At 40.4% G+C, this 21,521-nt stretch overlaps 1 protein-coding gene across 2 annotated transcripts in view; it reads right to left on the bottom strand.

The window, feature by feature from the left end:
• PHACTR2 (phosphatase and actin regulator 2) overlaps positions 1-21,521 on the bottom strand; it is a 307,383-nt gene that overhangs the window by 8,614 nt on the left and 277,248 nt on the right. For both annotated transcript variants that reach the window (XM_025383546.1, XM_025383547.1), the window contains one exon: positions 14,948-15,024. In XM_025383546.1, coding sequence (XP_025239331.1) covers positions 14,948-15,024 — 77 coding nt within the window. The remainder of the gene's footprint in view (positions 1-14,947; positions 15,025-21,521) is intronic.

Below are 21,521 nucleotides of genomic sequence, written 5' to 3'. Positions count from 1 at the left end.
CCCAACTCATGGTTGTAGCTATATCTCTATCACTGCTTCCAAATATTCTCCATTCCAATCATTTGCCCCAAAAAGGCTTTTGCGCTAATGCTCTTTCCTCTACCTTTTTTTTGCGGGGTGGTTGGGGGAGCCCTGGGGTGGGAACAGGGTTCCACTCCTGTTGCCCAGGCTGGAGTACAGTGGTGCGATCTCAGCTCACTGCAGCTTCAACCTCCTAGGCTCAGGTGATTCTCCCTGCTCAGCCTTGAAGTAGCTGAAACTATAGGCATGCACCACCAGGCCCAGCTAATATTTGTATTTTTAGTAGAAATGGGGTTTTGCTATGTTGCCCAGGCTGGTCTTAAACTCCTGCACTCAAGCAATCTGTCCTCGTCCTCCCAGAGTACTGGGATTACAGGTTTGAGTCACCACGCCTGGCCTACTCTTTCTTCTACCTTTATCTCTCCTCCCATCTGTGCTTTATGCAATCTCACTCTGTGAGTTCTCCAATTCCCTTTTCTCCACTGCTCAGGGAAGCACTAATCACTCTCTTTCCTGTGTTCCCATAACCTTTGGCTTATGCCAGTTATTGCTCACATTATATATACATTATATAATCTTTGGATACATGTGCCTTTGCTATTGGATCATGAGAAGCTTATCCATTTTTACATACTCATTGAATACAAACTCTGGCACATGGTAGTACTTAATAAATGTTGCTGTGTTGAATACAAGCATTACAAAATGAAAAACTAAAAAATCAGAGCAGGTGAAATGAGATGGGCCGTGAATTGTTAACTGAGGAGCTGCTAGTTGGACACAAGGGACTTATATTACTTCTGTGTGTTTGACTTTCCAAAAGTCAAAAGAAAAATAAGATACAGCAAGCTTTACAAAACTAGTAGACAATTTATGACTAAAGCAGGAATGTGTCCACTTTGAGTTCAGTTCTTAATCTATCCCTGACCATAACCTTGGGCAGATGTAAGGACTGCCATGCCTGCATTTGATACACAGAGGCAACATCACTCTTTCAGCCACTCTTTCGAGGGCCAGGTCAAGGGCCCTGTTGCCTCGTGTAGGCTCAGGACACTGTTCCCTGCATCCCAGCCATTTTGGCTCTAGCCTTGGCTCAAAGGGCCCCAGATACAGCTCAGGCTTCTGCTTCAGAGGGTGCAAGCTGAAAGCCTCGACAGCTTCCACATGATGTTAAGCCTGCAGATGCACAGAATGCAAAAGTGATGGAAGCTTCGGAGACTTCACCTAGATTTCAGGGGATACATGGAAAAGCCTGGGTGTCCAGGCAGAAGCCTGCTGCAAGGGCATAGCCCCCATGGAGAACCTCTACTAGGGCAGTGTGGAAGGGAAATGAGGGGTTGGGGATTCCACACAGGGTCTCCTCTGGGGCACTGCCTAGTGGAACTGTGAGAAGGAAGCCACTGTCCTCCAGACCCCAGAATGGTAGATCCACTGGCGGCTTGCATCATGTGCCTGGAAAGGCCACAGACATTCAACGCCAGCCTGTGAGAGCAGCCTGGGGGCTGCACTTTGCAAATCCACAGGGGTAGAGATGCCCACGTACACTAGAGTGCCCGGGACATGGGACATGCAGTCAGAGGCGATTATTTTGGAGCTTTATGATTTAATGACTGCCCTCCTGGGTTTTGAACTTGCATGGGGCCTGTAGCCACTTTCTTTTGGCCGATTTCTCCCTTTGGGAATGGGAATGTTTACCCAATGTAGATCCCCACTGTATCTTGGAAATAACTAACTTGCTTGTTATTTTACAGATCATAGCTGGAAAGGATTTGCCTTTTTTCAGATGAGATTTTGAACTTTTGAGTTAATGCTGAAATGAATTAAGACTTTGGGGGACTGTTGGGAAGGCATTTTGAAATGTGAGAAGGACATGAGATTTGGGAGGGGCCAGGGGCAGAATGATATAGTTTGGATATTTGTCCCTGCCAAATCTCATGTTGGAATATAATCCCCGATGCTGGAGGTGGGGCTGGGAGGTGTTTGGGTCATGGGGGTGGATCCCTATGGCTTGGTACTGTCTTTGTGATGGTGAGTGACTTCTCACGAGGTCTGGTTTAAAAGTGTGGGGCATTCCTCCTCCACTCTTGCTCCCATTCTTGCCATGCGATGTGCCTGCTCCCCCTTTGCTTTCTGCCATGATTGGAGACTTCCTGAGGCCTCCCCAGGAGCAGATGCTGCCATGCTTCCTGTACAGCCTGCAGAACTGTGAGCCAATTAAACCTGTTTTCTTATAAATTACTCAGACTCAGGTATTTCTTTATAGCAGTCAAGAATGGCCTAATACAGTCTGTGAGGGTGTTTTCAGAGACTGGCTTGTGAGTCTGAGTGGACTAGGTAGGGAAGATCTTCCCTCAGCATTGGCGGCCACAGCCAATCTGACAGAGAGCCAGAGAGGACAAAAACAGAGAAAAGGAGACTATGTCAATCCATCTGCTGGAGCTGGGATACACACTCTTCCTCTCTTGTCCTTGAACAACAACTCCAGGATCCCCACCCTTTGTACTTCAGAACTCACACCAGTACTCCCCAATGCCTCGAGCTCTCAGGCCTCTGGCCTTGGACTGAGCCAGGCTACCAGCATCCCAGGGTCTCCAGGTTGTCAACAACCTGTTGTGGGACTTCTCAGTGTCCATTATCATGTGAACCAATTGCACTAATAAATCCCCTTTCATACATCTATATACATCTATCTTATTGGTTTTGTTTCTCTGGAGAACCCGGACAGATTCAGACCCCTTTCTTGGCCATCAGATCTATACCCACCCCTGTCCTATTACCTTTTCTTCAAAGTCCTTAGCACTATCGGAAATGCTCATGTGTATTTATTATTGACTTGGTAATAGTTTGCCTCTCTACTAGAACATAACCACCTGAGGACCTTATGAGACAGGTCCTAAACTCTCAGGGTCCAGAACGCAATCTGGCTCACTAGGGATGTGCTCAGTAACTATCTGTTGAATGCGTAAGTCACTGAACACATATATACAGGGGCATCTAGGAAGTTATTTGTTAACTCTATAAATAACTCTATGTAACTGAGGAGTCCAATCAGAAGCCCCTAAACTTAATTACAAGTAAATGTATACTAATATACAATAACCCACCTGATAGGACAATTCCAAAATGCTTTCTAGGAAGAGTCAACCACAACTTGAAGCAAAATATGGAAGATCTATAAAAATATTTCAAAGAGTAACTGAAAACCTCTTAAATCAAATATTTTATATACAATGTGAAAGGCAAACTGATGTGGTTTGGCTGTGTTCCCACCCAAACCTCATCTTGAATTGTAATCTCATAATCTTCACATGTTGTGGGAGGGACCTGGTGGGAGGTAATTGAATCAGGCGAGTGGTTTCCCCCATGCTGTTCTCGTGACGGTGAGTTCTCACGAGACCCCATGGGGCTTCTCCCTGCACTTGGCACTCATTCTCTCTCCTGTTGCCCTGTGAAGAGGTGCCTTCTGCCATGATTGCAAGTTTCCTGAGGCCTCCTCAGCCACATGGAACTGAGAGTCAATTAAATCTCTTTCCTTTATAAATTACCCAGTCTCAGGTATGTCCTTATAGCAGCGTGAGAATGGACTAATATACAGATAATAATAACAATCCTAATACAATATATACCAGAGCTTATAAGTCCAAGTGCTATGCATGTATTTCCTCATTTAATCCCGAAAACAATCCTATGAGCAAAGTATTCCTATATCATCTTTGTATAGATGTGGAAACCAAGGCACAGGGATGCTACCTCATTTGCCCAAGGCAGAGAGAGAGAGCTGGTAAGTGGAAGTGCTATGCTCCAGACTCTGTCTTCCTAACCTACATTTGAGTATGAGATCAAAATATGTCCTTGTCTGTACTTCCATTTGAAGGGGTGATTTTCTGGTGTTCTCTGGGTAGCATGGAAGAGAAAAGGTGATCATTTGAATTTCTACCTCTATCCATTTTAATCAAATTTTATTTAAAATTTTTATTATTTTATTATTATTTTTAATTGACATACAATAATTGTTCATATTTATGGGGTAGAGAGTGATATTTTGATGGCATAAAAAGTGTAATGATCAAACTAGCAAATCAATCATCCTACGCATTTATCATTTCTTTGTGTCAGGAACATTCAAAATTCTCTCTTTTTGAATATACATATGCTTTGTGAACATATGCAATAAATTATTAACTATAGTCCCCCTACAGTGCTATGGAACACTAGAACCTATTTCACCCATCTAGCTGTATCTGTTAACCAATTGCACCCTATCTCCTTTCCCTCACCCTGTTTATCCTCTAATAACCACTAGTCTACTCTCTACTTCAATGAGATCAACTTTTTAGCTTCTACATGTAAGTGAGAACGTGTGGTGTTTATCTTTCTGTGCCTGCCTTATTTTACATAACATAACATCCTCCAGGCTCACCCATGCTGGTGTAATGACAGAATTTCATTCTTTCTTGTGGCTGAGTAGTATTCCGTTGTGTATATATACCACAATTTCATCATCCATTCACGTTTTGATCAGTTTTGACCAGAGAAAAATCCTGTTCCACCTTCTCAGGTCACACTTTGATTGTTACAGTCTATTCTCAAACTTTTCACAATGAGTCGAAGAGCCCATCCAGTGATATCCCAAACTAGCAGCAGTATCTCCCTCTGAGCAGGGCACGCCAGCATTGTCCACACTCCAGAAAGGGAGCAGGAACCAGGGAGCCCTGACAACACATGCATTGTCCCTCCAGGACCCTCCACCATGAGCTACCAAAGCTCTATCTTTCTTAGGTTCAGCTTTTCTAAAACTTAGTTAAAAACTCATCTAACTTAGCAATTATTTAGCTCTTGCCAAATCTGCTGGGCTTTGCGTACCAAACATTCCACAGTGTCCTAATCTTCAGATGTTCATCTAATCTTGAATTCAAGGGGCAAGGACAAGGAAACCTGATGTTTTCTCTCCCCATTAGTAATGTCTGCGGGATGAAGAAGGTAAATGAAATTTTGGGGTTGGATAACAAAGGGAGTAGTCAATGGGCCAGGAGAAAGAATCTTCTTTTTTGGGAGGTTGGGGGGACACTGTCTCACTCTCACACAGGATGGAGTGCAGTGGCGTGATCTCGGCTCACTGCAATCCCCGCCTCCTGGATTCAAGTGATCCTCCTGCCTCAGTCTCCCAAGTAGCTGGGATTACAGACATCCGCCACCACGCACGGCTAATTTTTGTATTTTTTGTAGAGACAGCATTGTGCCATGTTGGCCAGGCTGGTCTTGAACTCCTGGCCTCAAGCGATCCTCCCGCCTTGGCCTCCCAAAGTGCTGGGATTACAGCATGAGCCACCGCACCCCACCAGAAGAGATAATCTTTGAAAGTCCAGTATTATCCTGGAAAGTATTCTGCATTTAATTTTCAAAAATGACTGAGGAGAGTGTAAGATTTTTTTTTCCCTGCACACACCATTTGCCCATGGATCCCAGGACACAGTGATTTCCACAGTCTGGATTGTATTGGAAGGCCACAGGCCACCAACACAGCTTCAAGGGCTGACTAGGAAAAGAAGGTGACCAATTAATACCGTGCATGCAATAATGTGCTGACAAAGCCAGAGGTCACAACTATGACCCCTCTTTAGATAGACTGCCCAGATTTGGTAAAAAGTAACAACCAGAAGGAAAAAAAAAAGTCATATATTTTCCTGCTCTATCCAATCTGAAAATGACACTTATATCCTGTTTAAATTAGACACCTTATCTTCAAATTCAGTTCTAAAACGCTGTGGTTAGTGGTACTGAAATTGCAAAATACTCTTCAATTTGTTATTTCTCAGTAATTTGCATTCATTTTAAAGTAGGAGAAACTCAGCTTTACCTCTTGAGAAGTTTGTCTATGTGACAGCATGACAGTTTTGGCTTTAGGCTTCAAGTTGGTGGAGCAATAAATAGATTTACTGTGCCCTAAGGATACTGAAGCTTTCTGTCCACCCTCTTTTTGGAACTTTCCTGAGACTCCAATCCAAAGTCATACATATTTTCTTCTTTCTTTTAAAACTGCAATACATTTTTTTTTCTCATTTTCATACTGCTGAGAGGGAGGGAATGGGGGAAAAGCTATTTTTAAGTTATGGAATTCAGATAATCATTTCGATAAAGGTGGTTCTTTTGTAATTTAATTTTAAAAAATTATTCATCTTCCTACAAATTCTTTATTTTTTATTTTTTATTTTTTTGAGACAGAGTCTTGCTCTTTTGCCTAGGCTGGCGTGCATTGGTGCAATCTTGGTTCACTGCAGCCTCTGCCTCCCGGGTTCAAGTGATTCTCCTGCTTCAGTCTCCAGAGTAGCTGGGATTACAGGCATACACCACCATGCCCAGCTAATTTTTTTAGTATTTTTAGTAGAGACAGGGTTCACCATGTTGGCCAGGCTGGTCTTGAACCCCTGACCTCAGGTGATCCACCTACCTCGGCCTCCCAAAGTGCTGAGATTACAGGCATAAGCCACTGTGCCCAGCCCTTCCTGTAAATGTATTGATATAACATAAAATGTATAATTACTCACAAAGGTAAAATATTACTTTCCTGTACTTCCCTACTTGATAGATATAAAACTCCTAAATAATTCATTCCCCTTTTCTTTAAAAGAGTTTCATTGTCATGCCACATATGCTTATTATTTTAAAATTTTCTTTCTTTATTTTTTTAACGAGACAGGGTCTGGCTTTGTCATCCAGCTGGAGTGCAGTGGCCAGATCATAGCTCACTGCTGCCTGGAACTCTGGGGCTCAGGGGATCCTCCCATACATACACTTATGTTAAACAAAGGAAGAGGCTCTCTTAAATCACAGCTCCTTGTTCTACCTGAGAGGCTACATTACACACTGGCTGGGCTCTTATCATTCCCAATCAGTATTGCAGCATCAGTAGTAAAGCAGCATTTTGCAACCCTTTTAATTTCTGTCCAGGTAGCAAGTAAATGGCGTATCCATGAAAGGGAGTGCCACTACAAAAGCAGCCTTTCCATTCCTTGGTGGAGGACCCCTTATTAATTTTTATTGCAGTTTCATGTATAGTCCCTGTGATGTCATATTTTGATAAGCATACCTAGAAGCTGAAAGGGTGGTTTACTTTAACTGTAAATCCATGTAGGATAGTAATACCTCAAGAAAGTATAGAATGAGATCATTGCTTTAAAAAATACGTATATGGGCTGGGCGCAGTGGCTCACACCTGTAATCCCAGCACTTTGAGAAGCCGAGGCAGGTAGATCACAAGGTCAGGAGATTGAGACCATCCTGGCTAACACGGTGAAACCCCATCTCTACTAAAAATACAAAAAATTAGCCGGGCGTGGTGGTGGGCGCCTGTAGTCCCAGCTACTTGTGACGCTGAGGCAGGAGAATGGCATGAACCTGGGAGGCAGAGCTTGCAGTGAGCCAAGATAGTGCCACTGCACTTCAGCCTGGGCGACAGAGCGAGACTCCATCTCAAAAAAAAAAAAAAAAAAAAATTATATGTGTATGTGTATGTGTCCATACATAGATACAGTTGACCCTTGAATAACATGGATTTGAACTGCATGAGTCCACTTATACATGGATATTCTTCCACCTCTGCCACCCCTGAAACAACAAGACCAACCCCCTCCTTCTCCTCAGCCTATTCAACATGAAGACGATAAGGATGAAGACCTTTATGATGATCCAATTCCACTTAATGAATAGTAATGTTTTCTCTTCCTTATGATTTATTATTATTATTTTTATTTTTTGAGACAGATTCTCACTCTGTCACCCAGGCGATCTCAGCTCACTTCAACCTCCACCTTCCAGGTTCAAGCAATTCTCATGCCTCAGGCTTCCAAGTAGCTGGGATTACAGATGTGTACCACCACACCCAGCTAATTTTTGTATTTTTAGTAGAGACGGGGATTCGCCATGTTGGCCAAGCTGGTCTCGAACTCCTGACCTCATGTGATCCCCTGGCCATGGCCTCCCAAAGTACTGGGATTACAGGCGTGAGCCACTGTGCCTGGCCTCCTCATGATTTTTAAAGTAACATTTTCTTTCCTGTAGCCTACTTTACTGTAAGAACATAGTACATAACACATGTAACATACAAAATATGTGTTGATTGACTATGTTATCAGTAAGGATTCCAGTCACCAGTAGGTTTTAGTAGATAAGTTTTGGGAGAGTCAAAAGTTATATGTGGATTTTTGACTGTGAGCGGGGATCAGAGCCCCTAACACCCACATTGTTCAAGGGTCACTGTATGTTAATATCTCAGTCTCAACATAAGAAAACTTCTCAACATTAAGAAACCTCTCAACATGAAGAAAAACTTCTTACCATTAAGAAAATTTGAAAAGTAGAGAAAAGAAAAAGAGATTACTATAACCCCACTCTGTAATGAAACACTAAGAATTTTTGAAGTTATTTCCTAATCTTTATTTCCAGACATCTGAATTTTAAATAAAATATACTGCTGCTACAGTTAGTCAATATCCTAATTTTCCCATTTGACATTATGCCAATGATCTCTTGAAGCTCATTTTAACTCTAAGAGCCTCAATTCAATGATTCTATGAGTCTTCAGTAAGACTCCATAATACAAGAAGTAAATAATTTACAAGCTGATACAAACATGAAACTACTTTGTATACTCCAAAAATGTCATCATTTACAAAATGAGAAGTTTATTTTCAAAAAGTAATATTCTCTCTTGATAACAAATCTGATACATGTTAACACTTTCTCTATTGGGAAAACAGAGACTATCCAGAGGAAAATTAAAATTACTCAAAATCTTACCACTCAACTATAACTACTTTACAATTTAGAACTTAAGTAAAATTTCACCTTTCATGTAATTTGTCTTTAGAATTCAGAGAGTTATTTTATATCGTGGAAATTCCATTTACTATGGAAAAGGAAGTGGCTTTTGTTTGCCATGTTGGTCTCCTTAGAGAACGCAATGATCCTATCTAATGATCTATCACCCTCAAATGGACTTTTGGGTTGTGAACAGTGGGCTGAGTGGGCATTGCTGAGGGGTAGAAAATGCAGAATGTGGCCAGACAAGCAGCAAGGTCTAAGCAACTGAGGTTAGGGCTTGGTACCTATTGGGCCACAGGGCGATTTCTTCTGGGGACCATTTGTCCCCACCCTTGTTGTACAGCCCTAGAATCCATTCCAATTCCAGGGCACCACCTGGAAAATACTGGTAGAAACTGGGAGAATTAGATGACAGTTCTTCATCACTAAAAACCAAACACGTCATGGAATGTATTCCATGGTGGAAGTATCAGAGGTACCTCCTCAGTGCACAAGACGTGGAAGTGTCACAATTAATATTAGTGCCAACACATTAATCAAGAAAAGCCACCATGATGGAATCCTCATTTACAGAAACAAGGACTTAGAGAATGGATCCTTTATTTTTTCTTTTAAATGTTTGTTTTTGACTAGGTAATAACATTCATAATGTTTCAAAAATTCAAAACGTTCAAAAGGGTGAGTCGTGAGAAGTCTCCCTCCCATGCCTGCCCTTGGCCACCAGTTTGTGTCTCTCTCCGGAGATACAGAAATAAAAGAAGCCATATACAGAAGTGGGTCCTTCCATTGTACACCAGTACATCACTGTGTCAGAAATGGCCTCTAGATAAAGAGGTGCCGGAGAAGAGGAGTCAGCCCATTTATTAACCAACCCAAATCTGCAAGGAGTTCACAGATTGAGGTTTTGAAGGGAAGCCTTACTTGGTATAAGGAGACACTGTCTCATGCTAATAAGAGGAAAGGAGAGCTACTGTGTATCTAGGTTGCATTTAAAGGGCAAGGTAATGATTCATATGGTGTTTATTTTCCCCAAGAGAGGCTGGTGCTGAGTACCACCATCTTTTTTATGAGCAATTTGCTAAATGTAAAACTGGATTGTGTTTTTGTATTATTTTTATTAGAAAGAGTAGTGATTACCAGAACTTCTTCCTCTTAAAAGAATTACTGAAAACAGCTTGAAAATCATAAGCATTATTTTTAGGTATTGGAGCCAAAATATATCTCTTCTGGAATATATCTCTAATGATCTCATAAGTTAATGGAAAAATAGCAGTAACATTTGCTTTACTGCCAAGGTTTAAGAATACTTAAGCAAGGCGTATTCATTTTAGTGATAGGAAAATTTAATTTTTTCTTGTCTGGAAAGGTATTAAAGAGTGTTAATCAATTTATGTTTTGGAGAACTTTTAAAGTTTGCCCTTGATATCAGTTGTTACTTGCCCCAAAAGCTTATATATTTGCATCTGTTTATGTTTACATAAGCAATGAAGATATCAATAGACTTTTATGAAATACAAGAAGCATATACTAAATTTCTCAAGATGAGTAAATAAAAAAAAAATAGCCAATACAATTTTGAGGGTGAAAAAAATGCCCCATCAAAAATAAAATTATATTACAAATCTGTCCTAATTAAGCAGTAGGATATAGACAGGGATAGACAAACAGCTCATTAGAACATAATAAGCAATCCAGAAATTGACTGATGTGTATATTAAAAGAGAATTTCTCATCCACAGGGAAATAAGTGGCAGTGAGAGAATCAACTACTGATTTAGAAAGAAGTAAAGTTAGTTTACTTTTCTGAATCATACACACAAAAAAATGAACCCCTCCAAAGCATATGTAACAGGTAAAAATAACAGTTTTATACTCTTGGCCTCCTCCGTCCATAAGACACAAAACAATGAAGTAAAACATAACAGTACAGACAGATTTGAATATACAAAAATTTAAACAAAATACCATTAAAAAATTTAAAAGTTAATAACAAATTGGAGAAAAATATTGCAACATATGCAATAAAGGGCTGATATCCATGATATCTAAGGAGATGCTACTAGTCCATATAAAAGACAAATAACTACCCAAAAAATTGATCCCATAATTTTTTTTTTTTTTTTTTTTTTTTTTTGAGACAGGGTCTCACTTTGTCACCCAGGCTGGAGTGCAGTGGTGTAGCCATGCCTCACTGCAGCCTCAATTTGCTGGGCTCAGGTGATTCTCTCACCTCAGCCACCCAAGTAGCTGAGACTACATGCAAGCACTGCCAAGCTCAGCTAATTTTAAAATTTTTTTTCTAGAGATGGGGTCTCACTATGTTGATCAGGCTGGTAGAGAACTCCTGGGTTAAAGCAATCCTCCTCCCTCAGCTGGTCAGAAGTTTTGGATAGTCAAGTCAAATAATAAAAAATAAGTGATCAATAAAGATATGTTAAGATGCCCAATCTAATAGAAATCAATGGAATGCGGTATTATTGTTCATCCTTTTAGAATATAAACCTCTCAACCACATCCCTCTCCTCCCAAATGCTGATGAGGGTGAGTCAGTAGACTAGGCATGCTCTTAAACTGTAGATCTGTAAACTAAGTGCTCTTTTTGGAGGATAGTGGAATAGTTTATTCCAAAATGCAAAATGTATATGCCCAGAAACCTAGCAAATCCACTTATGGGACTAACACAGAAATACTGGCATGTGTGCACAAAGATATATGCCTAAAGAAAGTCAAGGCAACATTGTTTTAATAATGAAAAATTGAAAACTCCATAAACATTCATCAATAGTGTAATTGTTCAATAACTTTTTGGCATATTACTTATGAAATGTCAGTCATTCAAATGAAATATATATATATACACACACACACACACATATATGTGTGTGTGTGTATATATATATGTATGTGTGTGTGTGTGTGTGTGTATATATATATATATATTTTTTTTTTTTGAGACAGGATCTCTCTCTGTTGCCCAGGCTGGAGTGCAGGAGTGCAGTGGTGTGATCTGGGCTCACTGCAACCTCTGCCTCCTGGGCTCAAGGGATCCTCCTACCTCAGCTTCCCAAGTAGCTGGGATTACAGGTGTGAGCCACTACGCTCAGCTAATTTTTGCATTTTTAGTAAAGACAGTGTTTGCTATGTTGTCCAGGCTGGTCTCGAACTCCTGAGCTCAAATGATCTGCCCACCTCGGCCTCCCCAAGTGCTAGGATTACAGGCCTGAGCCACTGCATCTAGCTCAATGAGATATATATTATTATAGAAAAGATTTCTTAGATGCTGTGTTTATGTGTGAGAGAGGGTGCATATAAATGCATACATGTACGTACACATATTTTATATATATATACACACATGTTTATAAATGCATGGAAAAACATCTAAAAGGATCTACATCAAGCTTTTACTAGTGGATACCTGTGAGAATAGAAATGAGGTTGGGAAAGGAGTGAAGGGTTTTCATTTATACTTAATAGAATTTTGTATTGCTTGAATGCTTAATTAGAATATATTATTTTTGTACATACAAATACAAATATAAAAAAGAGGCCAGGTGCAGTGGCTCATGCCTGTAATCACAACACTTTGGGAGACTGAGGTGGGAGGATTGCTTGAGCTCAGGAGTTCAAGACCACCCTGGGCAACATAGCAAGACCTCATCTCTACCAAAAAAAAAAATACCCCCACTAAAACAAAATGACCTTTACTTCTCCCTGTACCCCAATTTTATTGTACTTCTTCATATAGAGTACAACAGAATAGAAAGAACCTCTTTTAGTATACATATTTATTTTTCATAAAATGAGAACTTCCATAAAAATGTACTTTTACAATTCGATTCTTTTTGACTGTAATTTATTATTTATATCATGCTATCAAATGAAGATAAGGCTATCAGATACTCCAGCTTCTAGGAAAACTACACAGAAGCAAAACTATCCCGAATGATAATGTGTGGGTTGAGTGCAGACCCTGCAGCTCAGGGGTCAGGACTCAACTGCACCAAGCACTCCATCTTCCCAGTTGCCCGGAGGCCCCAGTCAGCATGAGGTCACCCCAAATATTGAGCCACTTTTCAATAATCAACTTTACTTCAGAAGAGCAGCTACAAGTGTCACATTTTAGCATACATTTTTCCCTACCTCAGAAGTGGAAGGGAGAAAAGAGGGGAAAAAAAAGTCTGGCTTCATAGGGACACGTTGTTGGTCTCAGAGTACATTATGATAGAATAAAGCCTTCAAATAGATAAAAATCCATTCAGGATGTTGGAATACTCTACATGTATATACAAACAAATGACATAGGAGGACATAAACAAATAAAGAAGAAGTACATTCAGCTTTTGGTGTCTGCAGGGGATTCATTCCAAGACCCCTTCAGATATGAAAATCGATGAATTCCTCAAGTCCCTGATATAAAATGGTGTAGAATTTACATACAACCTACACCCATCCTCTTATATACTTTAAATCGTCTTTAGATTACTTATACTACCTAATATAATGTAAGTGCTGTATAAATAGCTATTATACAGTATCATTTTATGATCTGTGTTATTTTTATTGTTGTGGTGTTATTTTGTACTTGTTTTAAAAAATATTTTGGGCTGGGTGTGGTGGCTCATGCCTGTAATCCCAGCATTTTGGGAGACTGAGGCGGGCAGATCACTTGAGGTTAGGAGTTTGAGACCAGCTGGACCAACATGGTGAAACCCTGTCTCTGTTATTAATACAAAAATTAGCCAGGTATGGTGGCACAGGCCTGTAATCCCAGCTACTTGGGAAGCTGAGGCAGGAGAATCGCTTGAACCCGGGAGGTGGATGTTGCAGTAAGCTGAGATTGTGCCTCCAGCCTGGGTGACAGAGCGAGACTCTGTCTAAAAAAAAAAAAAAAAAAAAAAAAAAATTTGGATTGTGGTCAGTTGATTCTGCAGATGGGGAACCCATAGATACGGAAGGCTGACTGTAACCCTGAAAGAAAGGGGAGTTGCCCTGGCACACAAGACAGTAACATAGGAAGAAAAGCTGTGGAGTAAGTCTACAATAACAAACCTCACTGCTCCCCCATCAATTTCAGGGAACTTTGCTGTTAAAGTTGGAGGTTATACAGCAGCTTCCTTTATATTGTGACATGCTCCCAGTACACAGTGCCATCATAACCGGGACTGCAGGAACAGTGGCACCGGGATGTATGGCTGTAGCTTAGGGGATCAATATTTGTTTTCCACAAAGACCTATCATGATCTTCTTCATGTCATTGGTCATCTATCCTGGTATTTTTTATTGATTTGATTTTTAAAGATTTGATTTGCTTGCAAATTTTTAGAAACACCTGTTATACAAAGCAAAGTACATTCATCCTTAAGACAGAAATAAACAGAACACCTGTGAAGTGAGGGGGTCAGACTATATGATCACTCAGGTCCTTTCTGGGTTTGGTAACCTGTGAAAGAAACTGAAGGGGACTAGCGGAAAAATGGTAAGACGATAGCAATATCCTATGGCACCAATAAAATCAGGATTCCCATTCTAAAGTTGTATCTTCTGAAAAGTCAGCTTCAATCCTATGTTATGTCTGTTGTGAAACCAAAGTGTTATATATGTGCCCACACTGACTCTCGCCAGCATCTATTCTGGGCATACAACTTCAACTAAGTCTGTTCAAGAGCAGAATAAATGATGTCTTCAGGCCCAGAAAAAAACGAAGAAAGGAACCAAAATGTAGCCCTATGGAATGATTCAGACTTCCTTGAAAGAAAAGATTTAATTTTAGAAATTCTTATTCAGCATGATTAGTTTTAGTGTTCTTGAAGGAGATAGCTCAGTTTCTTATGAAATTCTAGAAATTTACAGTCTTATCTAGTAATATCTTTAAAACTGTCACACAGATTGTTAGGTTCTTAAAAGGAAGCAAGGATGAATGTGAGAGAAGCGGAAATGTTCATAAGATGGTTTTAAGCTAAACTGTTTAAAAACATTTTTTAATTGTGATAAAATATACCTATCATAAAATTTACCATTGTAGGCAATTTCTTTTTTTTAACCAACTTAAGATGGGATGACATCTTAAGCATTCTCAATTTCTAAACTGCATTTTGTCACCTACCTTGTAAACTGTCGACTCTCTTCATGAACTTCCATTTCTGTGCTTTTAAATTCATTTAGTTCTTTCCTTATTGCTGCCTAAACAGGAAAAAAAAAAAAAAACCAGATAAACAGAATTGTTATTTAGGTCATATATTACCCCCATATATACAGCATCAATGAAGCAGACCTTTTTTGTTTTTTTTTTTTTAGGAGATAGGCTCTTGCTCTGTCACCCAAGCTGGAGTGGAGTAGTGAGATCATGGCTCATTGCAGCCTCAAACTCCTGGGCTTCAGTGATCCTCCCACCTCAGCATTCCGAGTAGCTGGGATTACAGGTGTGTGCCACCATGTTCAGCTAATTTTTAAATTTTTTTTTGTAGAGACGGAGTCTCAAGATATTGCCCAGGCTGATCTTGAACTTCTAGGCTCAAGTGATCCTCTTGCCTCAGTTTCTCAAACTGCTGAGATTACTGGTATGAGCCACCATACCCAGCTTAGACATTCTTTTAAGGTGTAATAAATGTAATGTAGTACTATAGCCAAAGTAAAACCATGATAGACTTCCTTCAAGTGCCCTTGGCAAGGGGGAGTGGGAGTGGGCCTTTGCTAAACTCATCCTTTGAGTCTGGTCTATGAATCACACGGAACATCCCCCGCCTACGATGACCACAAGGAAAGTGCAGGTCATGACATTTTCTGAGAAGCAATACCATTTTCCTATGGAAAGTTCTGCACTGAATATTGCCCACAACATGGCTTTGACTAGCTGCCAGAGAGCTACTGAGAAGGCAGTCGCTTATATGTTCTTTAATATTGAAAGTTTATAGAAATAGAACTTATAATTTCAGCATAGTCCTTAAAGCTACCCAAAGAAAATATCAAATAGAATGCATTGCTATTTAAAGAACACATAATCCGTGTCACGTAATTTTTGGTATTTGAGGGGATGCTTACGCCATTCAGACTGAAATGTTAACATTAGTTATCTGTTAACAAATAGTGGCAGGATTACAGATGGTTTGTGGTTTCAAATTTTTGCTTATTTTCATTTCCTAACTTTTCTACAAAGAATGTTTTACTCATGTTTTTAAAAAGGTGCTAATAAAAACACCCCTGTAACCTCTAGGCAAAATGGACTCTTCAGCCAAAACAAAGAATGACAAGTCACAGGGAGCGACTTCACTGGGAGATAAAAAGTCTTCTTTGTGGTTGGAAAATAATAAATTTTAGAAAAGGGAACAGACAGAAGAAAGCCCTGAGGCCTCTCTCTGGCTCTTTCTCATAACTAACCATCATTCTGCAATACACAAGCCTTTCCCTCAACACTCCTTTCAATGCCATATTTAAGTCCGTGTCACAGATTGTCTCTTCTCCCCAAATATATTCCTCAGCCCCTGTAGTTTGTATGGGGAACCTGTGACTAGGAACTATGACAATAATGCTTGCTATTGACTTTTGGAAATGAAGAAGCAAGCAGAGAAATATGTGTGAGCCTGAGTCCTCTGTGACACGGCTGTCCAGTTTGTCCCCGATCAACAGTGAGGACGCTTTTGCTTACTGCAAAAACTGATGCGTAGAACCAGAAGGAGAAAGAGTGAGGATGCTCTATACCACTCACCAATTAACATCTATCAAACATTCTTCCTTGAAAGGTTTTTTTGTTTTGTTTTGTTTTTGGTTTTTTTTTTTGAGTTGGAGTTTCGCTCTTGTCGCCCAGGCTGGAGTGCAGTGGCACGATCTTGGCTCACTGCAACCTCCGCTTCCCGGGTTCAAGTGATTCTCCTGCCTCAGCCTCCCGAGCAGCTAGGATTACATGCATGCGCCACCATACCCAGCTAATTTTTGTATTTTTAGTAGAGACGGGGTTTCACCATGTTGGGCAGGCTGGTCTCAAACTCCTGACCTCGGATCCACCCACCTCGGCCCTTCAAAGTGCTGGAATTACAGGCGTGAGCCACCGCGCCCAGCTGAAAGGAGGTATTTTAATTTGAATAGTGCCAGAGAATCCTGTCTTGATGTTCATTTTAAATTTCTTCTCCAAATGTAAGGTTTCAGCAGACGAAGTGAAAAGCGGTACACTTGGAGTTAGAAGACAGGTATTCTAGTCTTGGCTATGCCCTCATTAGCAGTGTGACCCTTAGTGAGTCCTTCACTCCAAACCTCAGTTTTCTTATCTGGAAAACCAGGAGGAAATTCTTCACAAAATCATGAGCATTAATCAAGAGCATATTTGAAAGTTCTTTGTACACTGTAGAGTCAATAAAATGTCATTATTATGAGCCTCTTGAAAAACAAATTATTCTAGTTTATGATTGGGATTAACAATTCTTTCATTTTTATTTATGAAGAGTCTACTGGAATGAAAGAAGATAATGCCACCAAAGTTGACTTAACCATGAATAAGATGAAGTCCTTATTTGCAGTAGTAGGTTGGCTGCCGCTGATCTAGTATGGCAAAAATCAATGAAAGCATTCTGTGAGAATCAACTGAGATATGGAATTTACAAAACATTATTATTGTAAATTGTGTGCTATACATCCGTCATATTAACAAATTTTATAATTCACTGGTGACCATACACATACGCATAAAGAGAGACAGTTTACTATTTACAGGCACATCCTACATGCTCATCTGCAATGTGACTTTGCAATTTCCCTATCAAGAGGTGAAGTCTATCTCTCCAGCCTCGACACTGGGTGAATCCTGTAACCGCTTTCAACAAATGCACACAGTAGAGGTGATACGTGCCAGTCTGATGAAGCCCAACTGGCCTGGCACCTTTTGCTTCTTGCTACTTGAATGTTAGCTGTCATGTAAAAAAAAAAGTGACTACTCTCAGAAAACCATGCTGTGAGAAACCCAAGATACAGGAAAAGGCCCTGGAGGATAAGATGCTGGGTAGACAGAGAGAGAGAGGACAAGGAGCAAAAGGCACCAACGATTAGTGAAGAAGCTATCTTGGAAGTGAATTCTCTAACCCAGCATTTCACCTGATGCCACAGGGATCCGAAACAAACTGCTGGGCTGAGCCCTTCCCAAATTCCTAACTCACAGAATTGAGAACAAAACAGCTGTTTTAAAAGCCACTAAGTTCTGGGGTCGTTTGTTAAAAAGCAGTTGATAACCTGAGAACTATTCCAAGGCTTTTACCTTACGGCTGATACAATGGAGGCCTAGAGACGTCATATGACTTGCTAGAGAGAGATGCACATTAACCCTTTTCCTGTTTGCCCTGAGAATACTTGCCTGGCAGCACTAACAGCTGCAGTTGTTTACCTCAGGATAAGTTTGCCATGAAATATCTTGCTTTTATTTTTGCAAAGACTTTGGAAACAGAAGACATCATTCTATTTATAGCATTATGGTTTTAGTAGTGGTATTCCCATTTACAAAATACAGTACTTCTCGATTGCTGAAAATGTCAAATCCTAGAAAATGCAGCGTTTCTCTGTGTGACGTTAACATCATTTTCAAACAGTTGTTGGCCAAAAAATTGTTCGATGAATCTGATTTTTCCAAACTAGATGATTTTGATGTTGGTCCTACTTAGAAACAACTCCAAGAACAGTTTTTGAAATTTATTTATTTATTTATTTATTTATTTAAGACAGGGTCTCACTCTGTCATTCAGGTTGGAGTGCAGAGGCGTGATCTCAGCTCACTGCAACCTCTGTCTCCTGGGTTCAAACAATCCTCCCACCTCAGCCTCCTGAGTGGCTGGGACTACAGGTGCGCACCATCATGCCTGGTTAATTTTTTTTTATCTTCTGTAGAGATGGATTTCACAATGTTGGCCAGGCTGGTTTCAAACTCCCAGGGTCAAGCGATCCACCCACTTCGGCCTCCCAAAGTGCTGGGACTACAGGCGTGAGCCACCGCAATCGGCCCCTAGTTTATTTTCACATGGGAAATCTGTCAGATTTGCTTCAGCCTCAAAGAGTTTGTTTATGTAAAATTAAATGAGCACTGGCAGCGAGGTGCATTTTCTTTCTCTAAACAGGACGAGGGTTAAGTGACAAACATGGGGCTCACACACAAACCTTTTAACCTCACATCCTACAGTCTTTCCACTAAAATGAGCTTCTGGGCCCCTGTCATCAGGATAATCGCTTCAGATCTGCATGTTGTGTGTGTGGGCTTACAATTAGAAAAGATGTGTCAGTTATGTGAATGATGTGGCAATGGAAGTGATGTGAAATTATAAGGATGAGTTGTTTGAAAAAAATATACCAGAAAGATGTGACTACAGGCAATTAAAGAGATAAAATGCTTATTTTTAAAATTCACTGAAGATTGATCATATTTTTATTACAAGAGATACTTCCTCTTGGAATAAAGAGTAAGATTTCCTGAGTTTAAAGAGGAAAAAAAGTAATTCAGACACTTTAGACAAATACATGTATAATAAACTTAACTCTCTTCTTTGCAATAGAGACCAGGTTTTAGGCCTAATAATTCTTCACATATATGTAAATAGAACTGATTTATTTTTATTTATTTATTTATTTATTTTGAGACAGGGTCTTGTTCTGTCATCCAGGCTGGAGTGCAGGTGGTGTGATCACAGCTCACTGCAGTCTCAAATTTCAAGGCTCAAGACACCCTCCCACCTCAGTCTCCTGAGTAGCTGGGACCACAGGTGTGTGGCCACCACACCTGGCTAATTAAAAAAAAAAAAAATTTGTAGAGACGCGGATTTGCTGTGTTGCCCAGGCTGGTCTCAAGCAATCCTCCTGCCTTAGCCTACCCAAAGTGTTGGGATTACAGCCATGAGTCACCACACCCAGTCTGGGACTGATTTTGTTGAAAGACATGAGATAAAAAGAGCTGGGCTGAAATTATAGGGGATTAGAGCCCCAATGGTGCTGGGTTGTACCACCAATGGGAAACCATTGAGCCCAAACTAGGTAGGTATTTCTAGAGTAGAAATAACAACAACAAACCTCTATGAGATAGCAACTGAGACCAAATATGTAGTAATTTTGGCATCATGAGAATTATAGAGAGGAAAAAGGAAACAAAAATGTCTGACTAAGTTTAAAATTGGCCAGTGGTGAGTGGTAACAGGTCTGCTTCATCAGTCCCAGTCAGCTCAGGGGTTATGCTGGGAAGAAGCAACAGGTGATTTGTCAAAAATTCAGACCCTGGAGTGGACCTCCAGCAAACTCCAACAGACCTGAAGCTGAGGGGCCAGTCTGTTAGAAGGGAAATGAGCAAACAGAAAGGAATAGTATCAACATCAACAAAAGGGACATCCACACCAAAACGCCATCTGTAGGTCACCAACGTCAAAGACCAAAGGTACATAAAACCACAAAGATGGGAAGAAACCAGAGCAGAAAGGCTGAAAATTCCAAAAACCAGAGCACCTCTTCTCCTCCAAAGGGTCACAACTCCTCGCCAGCAAGGGAACAAAATTAGACAGAGAATGAATTTGACGAGTTGACAGAGTAGGCTTTAGAAGGTCGGTAACAACAAACTTCTCTGAGCTAAAGGAGCATGTTTTAACCCATTGCAAGGAAGCTAAAGACCTTGAAAAAAGGTTGGATGAATGGCTAACTAGAATAACCAGTGTAGAGAACAGCTTAAATGACCTGATGGAGCTGAAAACCACAGTACGAGTACTTCATGAAGCATATACAAGCTTCAATAGCCGATTCGATCAAGCGGAAAAAAGGATATCAGTGATTGAAGATCAAATTAATGAAATAGAGTAAGAAGACAAGATTAGAGAATAAAGAGTGAAAGGAAACGAACACAGCCTCCAATAAATATAAGACTATGTGAAAAGACCAAATCTACGTTTGATTGATGTACCTGAGAGTGACAGGGATAATGGAACCAAGTTAGAAAACACTCTTCAGGATATTATCCAGGAGAACTTCCCCAACCGAGCAACACAGGCCAACATTCAAATTCAGGAAATACAGAGAACACCACAAAGATACTCCTCAAGAAAAGCAACCCCAAGACACATAACTGTCAGATTGACCAAGGTTAAAATGAAGGAAACAATGTCAAGGGCAGCCAGAGAGAAAGGTCGGGTTACCCACAAAGAGAAGCCCATTTGGACTCATAGCAGATCTCTTGGCAGATATTCTACCAGCCAGAAGAGAGTGGGGGGCCAATATTCAACCATTCTTAAAGAAAAGAATTTTCAACCCAAAATTTCATATCCAGCCAAACTAAGCTTCATAAGCGAAGGAGAAATAAAATCCTTTACAGACAAGCAAATGCTGAGAGATTTTGTCATCACCAGGCCTGCCTTACAAGAGCTCCTGAAGGAAGCACTAAACATGGAAAGGAACAACCGGTACCAGCCACTGCAAAGACATGCCAAACTGTAAAGGCCTTCGATGCTATAAAGAAAGTGCATCAACTAACGGGCAAAATAACCAGCTAACATCATAATGACAGGATCAAATTCAAACATAACAATATTAACCTTAAATGTAAATGGGCTAAATGCCTCCATTAAAAGGCACAGACTGGCAAACTGGATAAAGAGTCTAGACCCATCAGTGTGCTGTATTCAGGAGACCCATCTCACGTGCGAAGACACACATAGGCTCAAAATATAGGGATGGAG

This window comes from Theropithecus gelada, chromosome 4 (genome assembly GCF_003255815.1).
Source record: "Theropithecus gelada isolate Dixy chromosome 4, Tgel_1.0, whole genome shotgun sequence".
Taxonomy (NCBI): domain Eukaryota; kingdom Metazoa; phylum Chordata; class Mammalia; order Primates; family Cercopithecidae; genus Theropithecus; species Theropithecus gelada.
Note: the sequence above shows the minus strand (reverse complement) of the source record. Positions and strands in the feature narration are given on the sequence as shown.